General features: G+C 37.7%; 1 protein-coding gene across 3 annotated transcripts in view; it reads left to right on the forward strand.

Annotated features, from left to right (window-relative positions):
• LOC126424548 (glycine N-methyltransferase) overlaps positions 1-20,243 on the forward strand; it is an 86,488-nt gene that overhangs the window by 38,742 nt on the left and 27,503 nt on the right. For all 3 annotated transcript variants that reach the window (XM_050087293.1, XM_050087295.1, XM_050087294.1), the window contains 2 exons: positions 2,012-2,216; positions 4,116-4,243. In XM_050087293.1, coding sequence (XP_049943250.1) covers positions 2,012-2,216; positions 4,116-4,243 — 333 coding nt within the window. The remainder of the gene's footprint in view (positions 1-2,011; positions 2,217-4,115; positions 4,244-20,243) is intronic.

Genomic DNA, 20,243 nt, shown 5'->3' on the forward strand with positions numbered 1-20,243 from the left:
GGACTAGTTTTGCAGCATGTAGTGAAACATTTAGATATCATTCTTCCTGCGCTCCATACGCGAAATGGAACAGAAGAAACCCTAATGTGTGTTACTGTGGGAAGCAACTCCTACAGTAGTTTGCTGAGTACACGTGCAGGTTTAGCGAGGAAGGAGAGCCTGACTGAAGCTACCCAACCCCCCCCCCCCCCCCCCCCTCCCAATGTATGTATGGTGACTCGACGGCTGCGCCACCTCGCTTCACAGCAACTTGTCCTGTGTTTGGTGCCTCCACCCTTTTGTGTTTGTGCCACATATTTTGTTTAGATTCTGAAAGGTTGAAATTTAAATGTTAAGAGTTTCAACAACTGGTGCGTAATTAATTGGAGGAGGGAATGGGAGGTGGGGGGGTGGAGTGGGCAGAGTGACAGCTTCGTTATCTGCCTACACCTTGGAGCTTCACGTAGGCGTAGTGCTCGAAGGAGTGCCGTACTGTCACGGTTCAGTTATTGGTAACAATCACAGGCACACTCCGTACCAGATATCTGACAGCATGGGTGATATCATGGAGAGAATGGCTACAGAGTACGGCACAAGTGTGGGTGTGCTGAATGTGGAAAACATTAACTGTGAGTACACACCTTCAGTCACTATCGGGCAGCTCTGTTTCTCCTTCCAGTCCTCTGCCATCTTCAGAGGGAGAATCGCCGTAATCATTTTTGCTGTCACTATTTACACCACCTAAACGTATTATTATTTTATCTGTTTCATCGCAGAAAGAGATTTCTTGCTGCATGTTTTCTCATTCAATTTTTTAAAATGTGTTTTCACAAGGGAATCCAATCTTCAGTCTTTGAATTAAATTTCTCCTCACTCAAATGTCTCACAGATGTTATACTGCAAAGAAAGCTGTTTCATAGAAGCTACCCAATCTATCACAACAGACCAAATACTCACTATTGAATTTAATTCCAGGTGGTGAGGAGGAAGGCATAAAGCAATGTGTCCAGCAGTTACTAGCATCTTACTGATGGAATACTTGACGGTCCGTGGCTTGGTTCTCAAATAAGCTCATACAGAATAGGTGTCTGCATGCCGTCTGAGAATGGGATATGTTCCTTTGTCAGCCACTTTCTGATATTTTGTTTGGTAGAATTAGACATTGGGGCTTTGTTTATTTTAACCTTGTGATATTGAGCATTGTTGAAAATTACTATTGAGGTAGGCTTTAAATTGAGCATCACTTGTTCCTGTCAACCACTCTTCATAATTTAGTTGGTTCGTGTGGTAGTGATAATCTCCCATTGCTTGATTTGACTTCCACATGGCAAGTGAATTAGGGGTAAAGAAAGTTTCACCATCTGCATGAGTTATTATTAGGTATTGTCCCTTTGATACCTTTTGAGGAGACTGAATTTTATTACCATTCCATGATTTCCTACTCGTGATGATAAAATGAAAATTTCATTAATGTAAACAATGGCTCCAGTTTTCTCCCTAATTTTTTTGTTTTTAATTGCTTAATATACCCAATTCTTTTTTCTCAGATGTCACTTCTCTCTAACAAGATGAGCCTGCTTCTCCACACCCCCCGCCCCCACCCCCCTCCAATCCCTCCCCCACTCAGTGGAGATCTAATTTCATTAATAACTAAATTATAACTTGAAAGTGTATAGCTTCTTTAATTCCTTCCATTGTAGGCACTCGTTTTTCTGTCAGATAAATGTTGGAAACAATTCTGCTGACAACAGCTTCATCAAAACCATCAATGTGTATAATTGTTTTACATTTAGTATTGTTTTTGTGGACTTACTAATTCTGTTACTCTGCCAGATTCCGAATACACACAGGGAAAAACCCACACAATGCACACACGGGGCAAACTCAAGGCAGCCAGGTGTATTAGCGCTGAACAGTACCTCTCTGCACATACGCAGTGGCCAACTGGTGGTTGTGCTGTAACAGTCACAGAGCTCTCAGATGCCTGGTGTGCAATGTATTTATTGTGAGTAATCACTGTTTCTCCTTACAGAAATGGACAACGTATTCCACATGCGGTCGGCAGGCGCCGCTGCCGAAGGGGTCCGGGACCAGTATGCCGACGGCAGGGCAGCACGCGTCTGGGAGGCATTCATTGGAGACAAGAACTCCCGCACGCAGAATTACCGCAACTTCCTGGTCGGGCTCTTGAGGAAGAATGGCTGCCAAAGAATTCTGGATGTTGCCTGTGGCACCGGGTGAGTTGTATTTCTGCATTTATTTACCAGTTCCTTCTCGAGTGACAGTGTAGCACTCGTATTGTAATGGCCAGAGCACTCTGTAACCTGTGCAATCCGTCATCGATCTTCTCGTTGCTTTGTCATCTAATTGTTGACTACTGCAGGTGCTTTTAGCAATTTATGAATAATTCATGTCAGTAGAATCAATATTGCTCTTCATTTTATGCGTGCTTATTATCACTGTCCGTGCTGATGGTGATTAACTTATAGATTATAAACATTGGACTTCTAACAAAACAGATCAGTACATTATGTATACTTAAAGTGTGTATGAAAATGGAGCATAAATAATAGTGTTTACATTAGGCGTGGTATTGTATTAGCAAGTGGAATTACCCTATCTCACTATGTTACAATTCCTTATAGGTAAAATCAGATAATGGAAAATCCAGGATGGAATGTAACAATATAATGAAAAGGATAGTTGCTATTCACCATATAGCACAGTCGCAGAAAGGCACAACATAAAGGGCTGTGGGAAAGTTAGCTTTCAGCCAACAAGGTCGTTGTCAAAAATGGATAACACACTCACACACGCACGCGCACTCTCTCTCTCTCTCTCTCTCTCTCTCTCTCTCTCACACACACACACACACACACACACACACACGCACACAAATGCAACTCACATGCACATCACCATCCCCTCTGGCAGCTGGAGCAAGACCCATATTGCCAGAGGTGCCCTTTTTACAGCATCAAGCCCTCTCACCTGAGCATCTGACCTTACATTGTGCTAGTTCTGCATTAGAGAATTATGAAGAATGTAACACACTGCCATGCTAAGATTGTGAAAACATATGTGAGTGGTTAAAAAAGCGATGCTTATGAGCAGGGACTGGAGCAGCCAAGGGATGCAGATACAGTGACTTGTTCAGTAGGAGAAGAGAGTGAGAATAGTGGTACGAGGTACCTATCGCTCTGCACATGGACACATTGAAATGCGTCCCTGTGTGCTTAGAGAATATGGGATGAAATTTGTTTTCATTAGAGAATGTGGGACAAATTATGTATTTTTTGATTCTCCAGAAAAAGAAAAAGTATCATTAAGGAAAAAGCGAATCAGAAACAGAAACAGTTGAATGACTATTTCCTGAAAGTGGACTGTAAGCATGTAACATGAAGTACAGAGTGTTTTAGGTGTGATTTTGTAAAGAAGTTTTAGTTTTCGGTGGGTAATGCAGTTGGCTTTCAAATGTGGCATGCAGCACATTTTGCAGACACAGTGAACTGCAGTTCTTGACATTTGAAAAAACAATTAGATTTAAAAAAATGGTGTATTCTATATTATCTGTGTTCTTCAGTTATCTATGTAGTCTCCTGTCCGCATTAACTGAAGTAATGTGGAACTTAATGTATTCCAGTTAATTTTGTCAGAAAAAGGATAAGCTCAAGTTACTAATATAAGTGCGCAATTTTGCAATCATAAGACTAGCCACATCCATCGAGAAAGGGTCTGTAGACACCAATGTCCAAATTAATGAAAGAATAAAGTCTCTTGCATTATATAAACCCTTGAGTTAGAATGATATATTAGCTGGGTAAGACTGCCTTGATGATTAAGCTTGTGCTCACAGTATTGCTGTGACACCACTCTTTACAGGGGGCACACAGTGGGAGGTTACTTTACTTGCTCTAGAATCAATATTCCATTATATGAAAACCTTTAAAAGTAATTAAATCAGGCAGCTCCAAGTGTTTTTTAGTATATATTGCTGGAAATGAACATTGTTTGCAGATAAACTAAAAAATTCTGAAGTATAACTTTCAGAATCACTCTCTACTGTATCATAGAACATAACCGTGGTTAATTTCACTACATTACAGAACAGTGAATGTAAATCTTTATTCTTTCAGGATTGATTCAATAATGCTGCTAGAAGAAGGATTTGAGGTCACTTCAGTAGACGCGTCGGACAAGATGCTCAAGTATGCACTTCGGGCTCGCTGGAATCGCAGAAAGGAGCCAGCTTTCGACAAGTGGGGTAAGTCTAACTGACTGAGATAGCCTAAAAATGCTAATTACATCCTAACTACAGAAATAATTTACTTAATTAAATAAATTTTCAGGGTTTTTTTGAAAGAGCTATCTGTCTTCTCCATGGATTACATTTCTACAGGATGTCTCAAATGAACATTTATATTTGATGTGTCAAAATTAAATAGCGGTTGAAGTCAATCAACAAAATGTTTGTTATTGAGATATACAGTTTAGGGATTTTCTTCTAAAAAAATATGTAATTTCAGTGGAATCCAGCATGCCTGTTACACTCACTTAAACAATGAAAAAAATGTTGTGTGATGCTCCGCATGTAAATGCTGGGATGAATGCCACTTCACTATGGATATTTTCTTTCAGTTGCTCTAGTAAAGTCAGATTAATGACATACACTTTAGATTTGACATATCCCCATAAGAAAAAATCCATGAGGCACAAACCCAGACTGTGTGGGGGCCAATTTATATCACCCTTTCTGGAAATCAATTTTCCAGGGAAAACTTCATGAACTCACAGTGTAGATGCATTGGATATGTGTGCTGTGGCTCTGTCTTGCTGAAACCATGTTCTTTGGTTATACGAGGGTCGTTTGAAAAATCTGTGCAAAAAGAGAAACTACTTACATGTTTGGGGTAAACCTTTTTTATTTTTCGACATAGTCTCCTTTTGGACTTAACACACTTCATCCAACGCTGTTCTAATTTTTTGATCCCTCCTGAATAACAGGAATTGTCCAAGTCTGCAAAATAGCTATTAGTTGCTGCAATCACCTCCTCGTTTGAATAAAATCTCTGTCCCGCCAGCCATTTCTTCAAATTGGGGAAATAATAGTAGTCCGAGGGAGCCAAGTCTGGAGAATAGGGGGTTGTAAAACGAGTTGGAATCCTATTTCCATTAAATTTGCAACCACAACTGCTGAGGTGTGTGCTGGTGCATTGTCCTGATGGAAAAGGACTTTTTCTGCGGTCCAATCGCTGCCATTTTCTTGCAGCTCAGGTTTGAAATGGTCCAATAATGATGAATAATATTCCCTGTAATAGTTTTACCCTTTTCCAGATAGTCGATGAGGATTATCGCTTGCGAATCCCAAAAGACAGTTGCCATAACCTTTCCAGCCCAAGGAATGGTCATCACCGTTTTTGGTGCAGATTCTCCCTTGGTAACCCATTGTTTAGATTGTTGTTTGGTCTCAGGGGCATAGTAATGTATCCATGTTTCATCCACAGTGACGAAGCGACACTTAAAAAGTCCTGCCGATTCTTCGTGATCAGCTGCAAACCATCCTTGCAACACTTCACACGATTCCATTTTTGGTCAAGTGTGAGCAATTGTGTAACCCATCTTGTGGGTAGCTTTCTCTTGTCCAAATGTTTATGCAAAATATTATGTACCCATTCATTTGAGATGCCCACAGCACTAGCAATCTCCCACACCTTTACTCTTCTGTCATCTATCACCTCATCATGGATTTTATGAATGATTTCTGGTGTCGTAACCTCCACAGGACGTCCAGAACGTTCAGCATCAGTTGTGCCCATATGGCCACTCCAGAAATTTTGAAACCACTTATAAACTGCTCTAATCGAATGTGTAGAGTCACCATAATGTTTATCAAGCTTCTCTTTAGTCTCCTGAGGCGTTTTGCCTTTGTGAAAGTAATGTTTAATCACCACACAAAATTCTTTTTCGTCCATCACTCAACTTCCTTGATTCAGACGAATGCCAAAGAAATAGACCAATATGGCTGAAACTTGGTGTGTGTTCTTTCCAAAGATGCTACTAACTAAACATGACCTTGATACATGCCGGTGGTGCCATCTCTCGGACTTACGCCCCTCGTAACTGGGAAAGTTTTGCAATTCAGATGCCAAAAAGTCATTTAACACTGTCACATAACATTCCAAATTCACTGTCACTGCATGACTGCTCTCATCCTTGAAAAAGTATGGTCAAATTATTCCTTGAGCTGACATTGCAGTCTGTACAGTAAATTTTGGCAAATGAAGGGGTTTCTCATGCTTCTGTTTAGGATTAATTGGACTCCAGTGACAGCACTTTTGCTTATTGATGTGATCACTCAGATAAAAATGAGCCTTATCAGAAATCAAGATGTTTCTAAATAAAGTGAACTCAGTCACATCATTAACAAATTGCAGGCTAAGTCTGGCATCCTTAGGCTTTAACTGTTGCACTAATTGGATTTTGTAAGGGTGCAGATTAAATGCAGTGACAATCTGTTCACATTTAAAGAACTAGCTCACTTAAGAATAGAGAGGTTAGGATCATTATGAACAGGCCAATTGAGACTCCTCATGGAATCAGCAATCCGTGATGACGTGGTCGCCTGGATTTTGGTTTGGCCAGTATTTAACTGGTCTGCTCTAACATTTTGATCCATTTCTAGGTAAGATGAACACTTGGAGCCCCATTTACATTATTCAATCCACAATCAATGCAGAACTTCGTCCACACTACGGTTACCAAATCACTGTTTTGTAAAATTCTCACACACATAATGCTCAGTCACTCATGAGAAACACTCCATATCAATAGATTTCCTGAAGGCAAGCTACCAATAAATGTACTTTCCCCTCTTCTCCAATTTGTTGAACATACGCAGAGAGCTTTTAAGATATAAACTTTGTTTTGAGATGCCTTGTAGTACCACAAATTGTCCAACATTTATACACAATAAGTACATTAGACATGAAAGATGTTAGCCTTGACAGTTATTGGAACCCCATCTGACAAATGAAGCTGCCAGAGGAGGAAGTACGAAAGGACTCTGGTCCTAAGAAGAGAGTGAGAGACAAAAATGAGGAAAGCAGAATGAAGCAGACAAAAGAAAAGAGAGCCATTCAAGAAGTGAGAAACCTTGCAACAGCAAAAATACATGCCATGTGAAATATCCCAAAGACAACCCTGTATACTTGTAAAGAACATACTCTCTCTGTTTAACGTGTGTATATTCTGAATTTATTGGCTGTGGAGTTGAGTTTTGCATACCATTTGATATTTCGTGCTGAAATGCCTGACAGTGGTCAGCGAAAATTGCTGTACACGTTTAACCCTAATACTATGACGCTGTCTCCGAGCTGTCCTGATGAAAATGTTCGCTGCATTCATTACTAACTGAACCTGTGTTCTCGGGGAAGAACTAAAGGTGTGAGTTGATGAAAATAATTTTGGGTGAAGGTTGCAACCCAGTTGTATGTAAGCAGTAACACACTTTTTGCTGAACATATACATAATAGACAATTATATAATTTCCAAGGAAGTCGGTTACGACCAGTCCAAGTGTCACCCAAACATTTCTTTCAGCAACATTCTCGGAAATGACCCATTAGCAGCGATCTTCCTTAATTATGGACCTACGAACAAAACTTCCTCAACTTTCATGAGACTCAACTCTGGAAACTCATCCAATGTGTGCAGTTAAGTGTCTGAGTCTTTGTCTAGTGCCTTTATGAAATTATTTGTGAGTCCCAGCTTTGTATGGAGAGGTGCTGCGATTGCACTCTATCACGCTCAACTGACAACATACAAAGGATGTTTTTACGTTCTGGCTACAAACACTCTCTTGCTGCCTTATTTTTATAATGGGGATTTCTGCCTGCAGAGCTCCATGTCTGAATAGGACAGCAGTAGTTGCTGTACCCTGTCTTGTCTACATTCTTATGAGAATGGCGATTACTTTCAGATCACCACGGATACACCAGTTGGAGTTGAAGTACCATATATTTAGGTGGAACCTTTCTCAGGAGCATCAAATTATTCCTGCTACCATTACTATAATAATAATCTCCACTCTTGTTGACACCAAACATCAAAATATAATTAAATTTATTTATTTTTTACCCAGTATCGTCTACAGTATCACATGTTCTGGCAGCTTCATAAAAGTCTCTGCCCAGAAAAGGTCAGTCTAAGCTTTCACTTGGTTGACACCAGGTAGAAAAGTTATTTGTGCTTGGATAACACTTTGTTAACCATTACACATGACACATGAAGGTAGACACCAATTTGAAGAGTCATTGTTTGATTCTGTAACAGGGTGTATATGTCCTGGGAAACCTGGGAGCCATGTGGGAATTTTTTCATCGGGGAAAACCCCAGGAACTTTTTACAATATCAGCAAGTTTTCATTGTTTTAGTTTCCAGTTACATTTTTGTTATTTTACTGGTAAGAACTGATAGTGTAACAAAGAATTGTATCTTTGCCCGCTACAGCAGAATAATATTGGTGCAAGAAGACAGAAAGGAGAGAATAACATCAAAATAAAATTTTAGTTGCAAAGTAAATGCATCGTTACAACAAAACAAACTGCACATACAAGTGTCTGCTGGCAGCAAAATATGTCAAACTGCTCTCAATGAGCATGATGTCACAACTGTTTACATTTATAACAGGTCGGGGGAAGTATGGCGATTGGTGGTTCGAGAAGCATTAATTTCAAAGTAAATTTCCTCTTATGCAAGATGAATTATGTTATGTTTGAGAATGTGTGATGAATTTCTTAAATCACAGAGCAGTAGACTCTTTAGAACTTAAATACAGAGGACCAGCCACTTTGAAAAATTTTGGGCCCAGAAGACCAGCCATTTATGCCTTTATTTAAAATTTTACTGTTACATTTGTGCTTCATATATCTTAAAGGGTAATGCACTAAAAAAGATCAAGCTTGAAGGTTAATTTTTCGTATTTATTTCAGTTGTTTCATAGATTAAAAGTTATGAAATAATGATGGCCAAAAAGTGTAATTATTCTTCAAAAAAAGTGTGAGATGAATTCTTGAGCAATTAACAGCAAAAAAATTTTGATGGTCAGCATTATATGTGAAAACTTAATTTTTCATGTAGTTGTACTGAACAGATTAATTTAAACTATTATCTTTTCATATTTGTGTGAGCACACTACTTAAATGATGTTGCCATTGGATGGTGAATCACATAACGTGAGCTGTGATTGGCTGACAAAAGTGCATCACAGTCTGATTTCAGTGCTTCAAAAGCTACCGTGCTGTAATCGGTGGAATTCATATTTTTACTTTCATAATACGAAAATATGCTGTATGCATGTTGCTGTGCATGAAAGATCTTTATACCTTTACCATTCAAAGAATTTGTAAGTTCTGTAACTTACAGGGAACATATATTATCACTTAACATGGAACAAGTGTATTTTCAGCCAAGAAAAAGGATATTTTCGCCTGGGCAAGAAAACATATTTTTAACTGGGAAATTGGGGAACTTTTTTTTCTTGTCCACATATACACCCTCTGTGAGATATGTGTGACCAACCACAGATCAAAAAACCTATTTTAAAGGCTTCCAAGGCTTCCTTGTGGTGTGCACTGTTTACAGTGTAAAACACACACACACACACACACACACACACACACACACACACACACAAAGTGATGAGTGATAACATTATGAGGACTGCTCACTGTGGGACTGAAGCTCATGTAATGGTACTGTGGGCACATGACACACTAAGGGAAGTACGCAAATGGACTTTAGACAAATGGGGAATCAATCTAGTGGAAACATAGGTCGTAAATTAGGAAATCCACTGACAGAAACAACTCTGACAATGACGCCTGGCACCTGCAACTGACGATCTCAGAAACACAGAAGCCGGTCAAATGTCTGTGTGCTACTGTCATGAACATCTACGGAAAATGGTCAGAGGAGGTGAAACAAGATATCAGACATCCTTGCCTTATCACGGACTGTGGGCGTCAGAGACCTTGCAGACAGTATTAATACAAACCTCAGACTTTTTGCAGACAATGTAGTTGTCTGTAACAAGGTACTGCTGAAAGAAGCTGCAGAAATATTGTCAGATCTTGATAAGATTTCGAAGTGGTGCAAAGATTGGCAACTTCCTTTAAATGTTGAGAAATGTAAAAGTGTGCACTTCACAAAACCGAAAAGCATAGGATCCTATGACTATAATAACAGTGATTCACAGTTGGAATTGACCAACTCATACAAATACTTGGGTGTAACACTTTATAGGGATATGAAATGGAATGATCACTACAGGGAACTGTAGAGGGCAAAAACTGTAGAGAAAGACAGAGATTAGAATAATTGATGACGTAGGTTGCAAGTGCTATTCTGAGAAGAAGAGATTGGCACAGGAGAGGAATTCATGCTGGGCTGCATCAAATAAGGTTTGATTAACACACGAGTATTATGGAGGTGTTTTATAAACCCACATGGGAGTCCTTGGAGGGAAGACGATATTCGTTTTGTGAAGCATTATTGAGAAAAATTTGGAGAAAAGGCATTTGAGGCTGGCAGCAGAACAATTTTACTGCAGCTGATGCTCATTTTGTATAAGGACTACAAAGTTAGATAGAGAAATTAGGGCTCATATGGAGGCATATAGAAGATTAGTAATGGTACGAGATACCCTCCACTGTATGCCATGTGGTGGCTTGCAGAGTATGTTTGTAGATGTGGATGTAGAATGCCTAGCTCATCAACAGTGCCTCGAATTCCTTTGTTCAACCTTTGGCAATCAATTGTCTTCAGTTTCATGAAAGGTTGTCTGTAATCGGTTTGTGGAATTTTATTGTAATGTATTTCATGCAGGTCGGTCTGGATTGGTAAAGATTATAGAGAATGTGGACACTGTGAGGAACATGACAGAGAGGAGTGAGACATGGCTTACCATGAGACAGAGGCACCTTTACACATATATAAAACTGCTGTGCACTCTGTTTTGTACAACTGTTTATCTGCAAAGGGATCTGTCCAAAGACTTGTATCAGATAGTGTAAGGAAATGCTGAAACAGTTTCACTGAGCAAATGCAAAATCCACATATAACTGTGTAACAGGGGCCCAAACTCAGTTGTATTGATATGAGCCTAGATGTGAGGAGCAGTGAACTGCTGGCAATGTACCCAGTTGAACCTGAATCCACAACAGCGCTTTGTTCACAAAACAGATACGCTGGACTTGTCACAACTATCGTGTTAAAAGATCGAAGAATAAGTAATGGCAAATGGTATGCTACATGACAATTTACTTGGTGTGACAAAACAATGCACGGACAGCAACCTCTGTCGATTTAAGAACCTTGTGAGTCTGTTCTGAAAGCATGTGTTTTTTGAGGCACTTTTGCAGAACTTGTTCGAAAGCATACAAAAGTGTACAAGTGTTAAAGGTATTGAGAGAGTAACTAAACAATTTGTACAGAGAAGTTTGTCTTTCATTGTTTTTATAAAAAACAATTTCATGAATAAAGACAATTTTTTATAAGAAAGGTAACCCTCGAGAACAGCGGTGGAAGTTTACATTTAAGCGAGGGTTTGAGGTCTTTGCTCAGCTTGTTAAGAACGGAGTTAAAGTGTCGAGGAGGTGCATGTTTTACAGAATAATGGTGTGGTTGCTGGAACAGTAATGCAATCTGAAGATTGCAGTGGACGTGCAAAATGTAGGTAGAGGTGTAATCTGAGCAGTCTTCTCTTTCCTCCCTGACGTGGCAGAGAACACAGGCTATGCTGGAGCCAGTGTGGCAATTCTTCTGGAAAATCTGGAGTTATCAGGGAATTATATTTGACCTGGAAAAAACAGGGAGTTCTGCGTTTTTAATCTAGCACTGAAACTGAATTTTATTGAGTTTTATGAATGTAGTGTGTTAATTATATGAATATTATCCCATTTAAATTATTAATATGCTGCCAGTCCTTTTGAAATATTAATTAACTGATTTATCAAGAGCTTCTTGACATCTTCCTCCACACACCTGGAATTCTTGTGGAATTTTTTTTTTCCAAGTTTTTAGCTCACATTCATGATGCCTGCAGGGGGTGACATCACCCAGTGATTCCTGTACAGCACACAAAAATGCAACCATTGGCTCGGCTGGAAAGTTAAAAATGTAGTGATATACTGCAGCTGGTTTTGACTCTGCGATGTACTGCAGCTGTTTGATCATTGAAGATAGACTGAGAACATTGTGATGTTTTGTCTGGTCATTGTACAGTTCACAATATTTAGTTGTTTTTTCTGTCTCTATGTAGTTTAAGCTGTCTCCTATTTTTCTTGTTTTCCAAATATTATATAAGTACTTTGGTTTTTGTAGTATTGCAAAGTGCCCCTCCTCGAACCACGGCCTGCAGATCTGGTGCTGTTCCCTATGGGAATCCACGGTAGCCGTAGCTGCCTGCGCTCTCGGGACCCTCGACTAGTAGGTACACCTATGCTAAGCCTGGCTCCCTAGCGGCTCTGCCGACCTAGAACTGGAGCCAGGCGTTGCAACAAAATCACCAAAGGTAAAATGTAAATAAAATAATGCTGCAACTCACTTGCCAAATTGGCTAAAATGTTTACGGCAGTCTATGTTCTTTTGGCAATGCTTTTCCAGTAAGTGTGTTGCATGTTAAAATGACTTCACTATTTTAAGGAAGGCTGCATGTTACACAGTCATGTGAAGGAATGGCCTTTACTGTCGCATCAATGAGGGTTCGGGCTTGAAAGGTGAGCAAGTCTGTGAAACAGAACACTGTTGTCCTTTTGGCAGCTTTTGAACTTAGTTAGAATTCTGAGGTGGGGACAGTTGCTTCTGAAACACCACAACCAATTTTTACTTTCTGTCTGCAATGGCTTTGCCACTGCTGTAATGTCAAACCACAATCTCTGTTCCTTCTTGGGATTTCCACAGTGCATGCCACACTTGGTGCAGCACTTCCTACTGAATTCAAAGAGCATTTTTGTCCCTACTGCGAACTAATTAACCATACTTGTGATTATTCATGGTGCTCTTAGAATGTTCTCTATCCTGCCTTTTAGGACACCTCGGTATGAATCTTAGACTGATGAAGACTACTAGAGAATCATTCTCAAGAGGAATTGGCTGTAAAGGTTAGAGAGAGGCCCAACTAATAAAGCCACCCCTTGCCCCTCTCCCACAAAACTAGGTATTTTTTTCTTCCCTGAAGATGGAGACTACTGTTTCATAAGCCAGGACCTCTGCGTTCTATTTCAAATGTTCTACTGGCAGTAATGGAAGAAGTTTCATTTGTTCAAGGTAAGTACTGAGCAGAAATGCACAGTATCAGTGAAACAGTCTCAATAGTATCACCAACAGCTGAGAGTAACAGTGACAGCAAATGTAAAATTAAATGAATTTGTGTAAAAAGTAGTACAGAATGCAAATGGAAGACAGGCTGTTGTGAGAATCTAATAAGTACCAGATTGATTGTTTCCATCACTGTACTTTTCTTTCCCACTGATAAACCTTCTAATATTTTTCTTTTCTGTTTCGCAAGTGTTCTTCCTTAAAAATTGTTCTTCCAGTGGTATATTCCCATCAAGTATTCAGCAGTGAAGGTGAGGTTGGTCTAATAGTTATTTATTTTCAATTCCTTTGTCACTACCACTACTGATTTTTTATAAGATTTTTCATGAGATTTGCAACATTTAAAAATGGTCACTGTTCCGAATTTTCATAAAATGCAAAAAGTAAGAGCACTCCTGTTCATAGGTTTGTTGAATTTTCAGTTCACACACTACTACTACTTGCTTTCATGGTTTTGCTTACATTATCCATTTTATACTACTGTACTTACATAATTTGATTACATGCATCCATTGTGGGTACTATTATGTTACTCCCTTCTAATAAATGTTCATAAATAAATACGAGGGGTGTTTGAAAAGTCCATGCAAAAATAAAAACTACTTACATGTTTGGGGTAACCCTTGTTTATTTTTCAATATAGTCTCCTTCTAGACTTACACACTTCGCCCAATGCTGTTCTAATTTGTTGATCCCTTCTGAATAATAAGAATTGTCCAAGTCTGCAAAATAGCTATTAGTTGCTGCAATCACCTCCTCATTTGAATAAAATCTCTGTCCCGCCAGCCATTTCTTCAAATTGGGGAAATAATAGTAGTCCGAGGGAGCCAAGTCTGGAGAATAGGGGGTTGTAAAACGAGTTGGAATCCTATTTCCATTAATTTTGCGACCATAACTGCTGAGGTGTGTGCTGGTGCATTGTCGTGACGGAAAAGGATTTCTTTTTCGGTCCAATCGCAGGCGTTTTTCTTTCAGCTCGGTTTTCAAATGGTCCAATAACAATGAATAATATGCACCCGTAATAGTTTTACCCTTTTCCAGATAGTCAATGAGGATTATCGCTTGCGAATCCCAAAAGACAGTCGCCATAACCTTTCCGGCCAAAAGACTGGTCTTCACCTTTTTTGGTGCAGATTCTCCCCAGGTAACCCATTGTTTAGATTGTTGTTTGGTCTCAGGAATATAGTAATGTGTCCATGTTTCATTCACAGTGACGAAACAACACTTAAAAGTCCTGCGGATTCTTCGTGAAGAGCTGCAAACCATCTTTGCAACACTTCACACGATTCCATTTTTGGTCAAGCGTGAGCAATCACGGAGCCCATCTTGCAGATAGCTTTCTCATGTCCAAATGTTTGTGCAAAATATTATGTACCCATTCATTCAAGATGCCCACAGCACTAACAATCTCATGCACCTTAACTCTTCTGTCATCCAACACCATATCATGGATTTTATGAATGATTTCTGGAGTCGTAACCTCCACACGACGTCCAGAATGTTCAGCATCAGTTGTGCCCATATGGCCACTCCGAAAATTTTGAAACCACTTATAAACTGTTCTAACCGAAGGTACAGAGTCACCATAATGTTTATCAAGCTTCTCTTTAGTCACCTGAGGTGTTTTGCCTTTCATAAAGTTATGTTTAATCACCACACCAAATTCTTCTTCGTCCATTTTTTGACAATCACTTGGCTTCCTTGATTCACATGAATGCCAAACACAAAGAAATAGACCAATATGGCTGAAACTTGGTGTGCGTTCTTTCCAAAGATGCTACTAACTAAACATGACCTCGATTTGCGCTTGTGGTGCCATCTCTCAGACTTTGCACGGACTTTTCAAATGCCCCTTGTAAATAATAAATAAATGGTTTATTTGTTCATAGTAACTTTTACAGTCATGGACATAGTAGGTTTACAAACATACAAACATTAATAAGAGTTTAGAAATAAAGATAAATTATACACAACATCATTAAAAATCCTTTATGGAGTACAAACACTTAGCAATTGACAGATGCTTTAATTTTGCCTTAAATATATATATATTAAACAGTTTTATGTTATTTGGCAGTCTGTTACGAAAATATCTTCTAGCAGAAAATGGACTATGTCGCTCTTTTATTATTAAATAAATGTGATAATCCTCTCTTTTTCTTGTATTATAGGTATGGATTTCACTATTGATTATACGACATTCCATATTTTCTTTTACAAACAGTATAGTCCTGAGAACATACAATGAATACACTGTTCGTATGTTATACTTAATGAAGTATTCTCAACAGGACTGATGTTTACTAATATTAGCTATTATCCTAATTGCCTGATTCCAAAATAGATTTGTGTTAAGACAGGTGGCACTATTATGCTAGAAAGGTGTTTTAGCGGGAGGGTGTCACAGGAAATTTTTTTATACATATAGCTGATGTGCTCCTTGCATGTAAAATGTTCATCTACTGTAATACCCAGGAATGTATGTTTATCAAGTGTTCCAACTGAATTCTCTGCTCAGTATCTACTTGTCTTGATTTATAATTTAACAGAAACTCCATCAGAATTGTCTTGTCCTTATTTAGTGCCAATTTGTTTACGGTGGGATATTCTGTGATGAGGTTAATGTTTTCTGTATTATTTTGCACTGGTCACTGTTTTGTAGAGCACCAGCTTATGAAGGAAGTATCGTTGCCATAACTTACTTGGTTTGATTTTTGTACACAACAAACATAAAAGGCCTGGTAGTGCTTTTCTAAGAGACACCCTAGTTAAAAATTTTATAAGAGATTTTACTGTTTGTGTATGTCCCCTAGTTGTATGATACAGCTTAACACATTGTCTCCTGTCAGCAAGGTATGATCTTAGCAAGTCTAATTCCACTCCTCTGCCTTCATAAGTTTCTAATTTATATAGAAGAATAGAATGAGGCCATGGATAGGTCTAAAAGGGTGCCAGTAACTTTGTTTCCATCATCAAGTTTAACCAGTACCACTTGAAAAAAATAATACAAAATTGCATTATGAGAAATATAAGAAAAGATAATTTCCTGAAAAACATTCACTAGAATTACAATAAAATATAATTAGATTTTAATACCGTGGTTCTGGTCCATCTTTTAAAATGAAATATATAAAAATATAACAGTATTTTTGAAATGACAATCGCTTAAGTAAAGATAATTTAAATGACTTTATTATAATTAACAGATAAGACAGTAGAAGACAAAATTTTGTAGATAAGCAGAAAATTGCATTCATCCAACTAAGGTTTGAGTTACTTGCTAAGGTTTGAAGTCCACCTGTTTTCTATAATCATATAACAATAACTTCAAAATAGTAGACCAGAGTACAACATGACACTGGATTCAATGGTAAACATTGAAGTATTGAGATCATTAATCTGTTTTAAATTTAAGATAAATTTTGGAGAAAAAATTGTATACACAATAATAATTCTGAAGAATAAAGAACGATAGTCTTAACTGGTCTAAATAATCTCACATTTCAGTAAAACAGGTCGTACAAGTGTATATCAACTTTTTATATTTTTTTTAACAAAAATAATCTCCCATTTTATGTTACACTGAACAATCCTGCACTTTTTAATTATATGCAAATATGCCTTTACAGCGTGAAACAACTTTGAATATTTTCATAAGGCATTAATACTTCATAGTCAGTAACAACATATTTAGCACATATTGGCCATTTACTACCAAGACTAACTCTTTCTCAGGCCACTGCTATATGATCATAGAGTTGTTAACTATGATCCAAATATGACCAATAAATCAGACCCAGCTCAAACTTCATAAGCATCAGTAATATAACTACACAAACCAATATTTAATGTCATTATGTTACCTAACTTACATACAGTCGTTTCTCAGAATTTCATACAGCATACAATCATAAATAAAAGTGCAATGCATTACAAAACAAAATATCAGTAAATCTCTAACATTTCATTTCCCAAACATTGTAATCATCATCATCATTGTTGTTATCAACATCATAAATCTTACATATATCACAGCATAAACCTTGTCTTAGTGTCATACTTCACAATACAATTTTATCATTTTCATTTCAATGTAAGCCTCATGAACATCACAAAATATCTCACAAAACTTCATAATAATTCCATTAATATGCCTAAAATAGAAAAACTGCTTTACTTAATAAACCTTGCATTTTATTCTTAATATTGCAACATGATTATTAAACCAAGAAAAATACACTTTGCCTCATAGAGTCGTATAACCATTAACTTTGCATCGATCTGAAAAACATCACTTTCTGTTACTGTATGCCTCTATTCAGCAAAATTAACATAGGTTATGAAATAATTACATTTTCATTTTGTTTTAAACAGTTTTTGTTGACTAAAGCACTAGATGTTTTGGCACTGCAAACACTGGCTGACTATAGTAACATTTTATCAGTCTGACTTTCATTTATATAAAAATTGAAATTTATTTTTCAATATGCATGTATGTTCCCTAACATGACAGCAGTTTTTTTGAAATCTATTTATCTTCAGTTAATTCCAAACACCAATAATACAAAATATTAGATCATGGTTTTCGTAATCCATGTAAAAGATTTTTCCATTTCTAACTCTGGCCCACATGAACAGCAATTGATCCATACACAGTGAAAAATCCAAAGTACTAATAATGCTTTACATATCAGAAGTTTTTCATTATAAACAGTAAATAAGTCTTATTTTCCTGCTGTCCAGTTTGCAAAATATATTTTTAATTCAGTATATTTAATAGTAGTGAGATTATTATTTTACTGTACACTTACATGATTTTTATAATGAAACAGTTGAAGACAGACTGACAATATAATGTAATTGTAACAAAGATAAACAGATAAAGTTACTGAAAAATATTGCAGCATGGAAATTCAACCTGTTGAAGTAATAGTCACAAGTAAAAATAAATTATATAGTCAGTTTTGACATGATAGAGTATAAAAGACAAACACTAGCTGTAAATTTTCATAGCATACAGACAGAGTGAAAGTACATAGTGTACTCAAAATTATTCCATGTACAAAGTAGTTTTCATTAGTTCCAATGTCCGCTCCTGGTAGCTGAGTGGTCAGTGATGGAATGTCACACCTAACGGCCCGGGTAAGATTCCCGGCTGGGTCAGAGATTTTCTCCGCTTAGGGACTGGGTGTTGTGTTGTCCTTATCATTGTCGTTTCATCCTCATTGACACGCAAGTTGCCGAAGTGTTGTCAACTCGAAAGACTTGCACCAGGCGAACGGTCTACCCAACGGGAGGCTCTAGCCACACGGCATTTCCGTTTTCTTAGTACCAATAAATAAGATGTCTTTTTTTTTAGTTAGTCTTTTTCCAGCTGCTACCTTTTTTTGTTTTTAAATGGCATTTCTCATATTTCAAGTAATAGTGACTTCATCTCTTATTATCATTTCACTGGACAGTGCAGTTTCCTACTGTGTTTAGTTCCTGTTTTGCTTTGATGTCAACTATATTTTTTTCTTTTTATGTAATTTCTTACATTATTTCTTATCCACTTACTCCAATTACAAATACTTAGCCATAACTTTTTGCATCACCATTGTTTCTGTTAACATCATATTTCCCTATATTACAGTGATATAATCATCATTATCATCATAAAGCCATAACACATTTCCATTAATCCTCACCTCTCACAAAATATTCACTTCCCCTTACAATTCACAATTTAACATCAACAGCAATAAACTTGCCTCACAGAAATGTGGTAACAGCAACATAACATTCATTTCACTTTACCATGTTACAGATACCAAAACTAGCATATTCAACATTACCTACTTTACATACAACAGGACAAGAGCATAGTCATTTCTCATGCATTTGTTCTACCATGAGTAATACATACTTCACATTACATGTGGAATAACTGAAAATAGCTGACGCTCATGAGAAACATTTCTGTTCAGATCTTTGCTTTTGATGTTGCTTGTAATAACTCACATTGTCTTGTACATATTACTCTTACCACAGCATCAGTATAAACCAAAAATTTATTAATTTCCTATCATGCCAAACATGAAAATGGTTATGCAGTTTACTCTAGAATAATTTCAACTTTTAATACATAGTTCAATACATTTGAACATTACCACCATTGCTAAATGAAACACAAAGAATATGAAATATTTGAAAACTCCAAACCACCAACCGTCTTTACTGATCAGTTCTAGCAGTAAGAGTGTATAAAAAAATTCCTTAAATTTCTCCCCCCATGAACCTTGCAGTTGGTGGGGAGTCTTGAGTGCCTCAGTGATACAGATAGCTGTACCATAGGTGCAACCACAATGGAGGGTTATCTGTTGAGAGGCCAGATAAATGTGTGGTTCCTGAAGAGGGGTAGCAGCTGTGTTGGTACTGCTAACGACTGTAAGCAAGGGGAAACTACAGCCATAATTTTTCCCGAGGGCATGCAGTTTTACTGTATGGTTAAATGATGATGTTGTCCTCGTGGGTAAAATATTGCGGAGGTAAAATAGTCCCCCATTTGAATCTCTGGGCAGGGATTACTCAGGAGGATGTCGTTATCAGGAGAAAGAAAACTGGTGTTCTACGGATTGGAGCATGGAATGTCAGATCACTTAATCGGGCAGGTAGGTTAGAACATTTAAAAAGGGAAGTAGATAGATTAAAGTTAGATATAGGGGGCATTAGTGAAGTTCGGTGGCAGGAGGAAAAGACTTCTTGGTCAGGTGAATACAGGGTTATAAATACAAAATCAAATTGGGGTAATGCAGGAGTAGGTATAATAATGAAAAAAAATAGGAGTGCGGGTAAGCTACTACAAACAGCATAGCAAACGCATTATTGTCGCCAAGATAGACACGAAG

This window comes from Schistocerca serialis, chromosome 10 (genome assembly GCF_023864345.2).
Source record: "Schistocerca serialis cubense isolate TAMUIC-IGC-003099 chromosome 10, iqSchSeri2.2, whole genome shotgun sequence".
In the NCBI taxonomy this organism is placed as follows: domain Eukaryota; kingdom Metazoa; phylum Arthropoda; class Insecta; order Orthoptera; family Acrididae; genus Schistocerca; species Schistocerca serialis.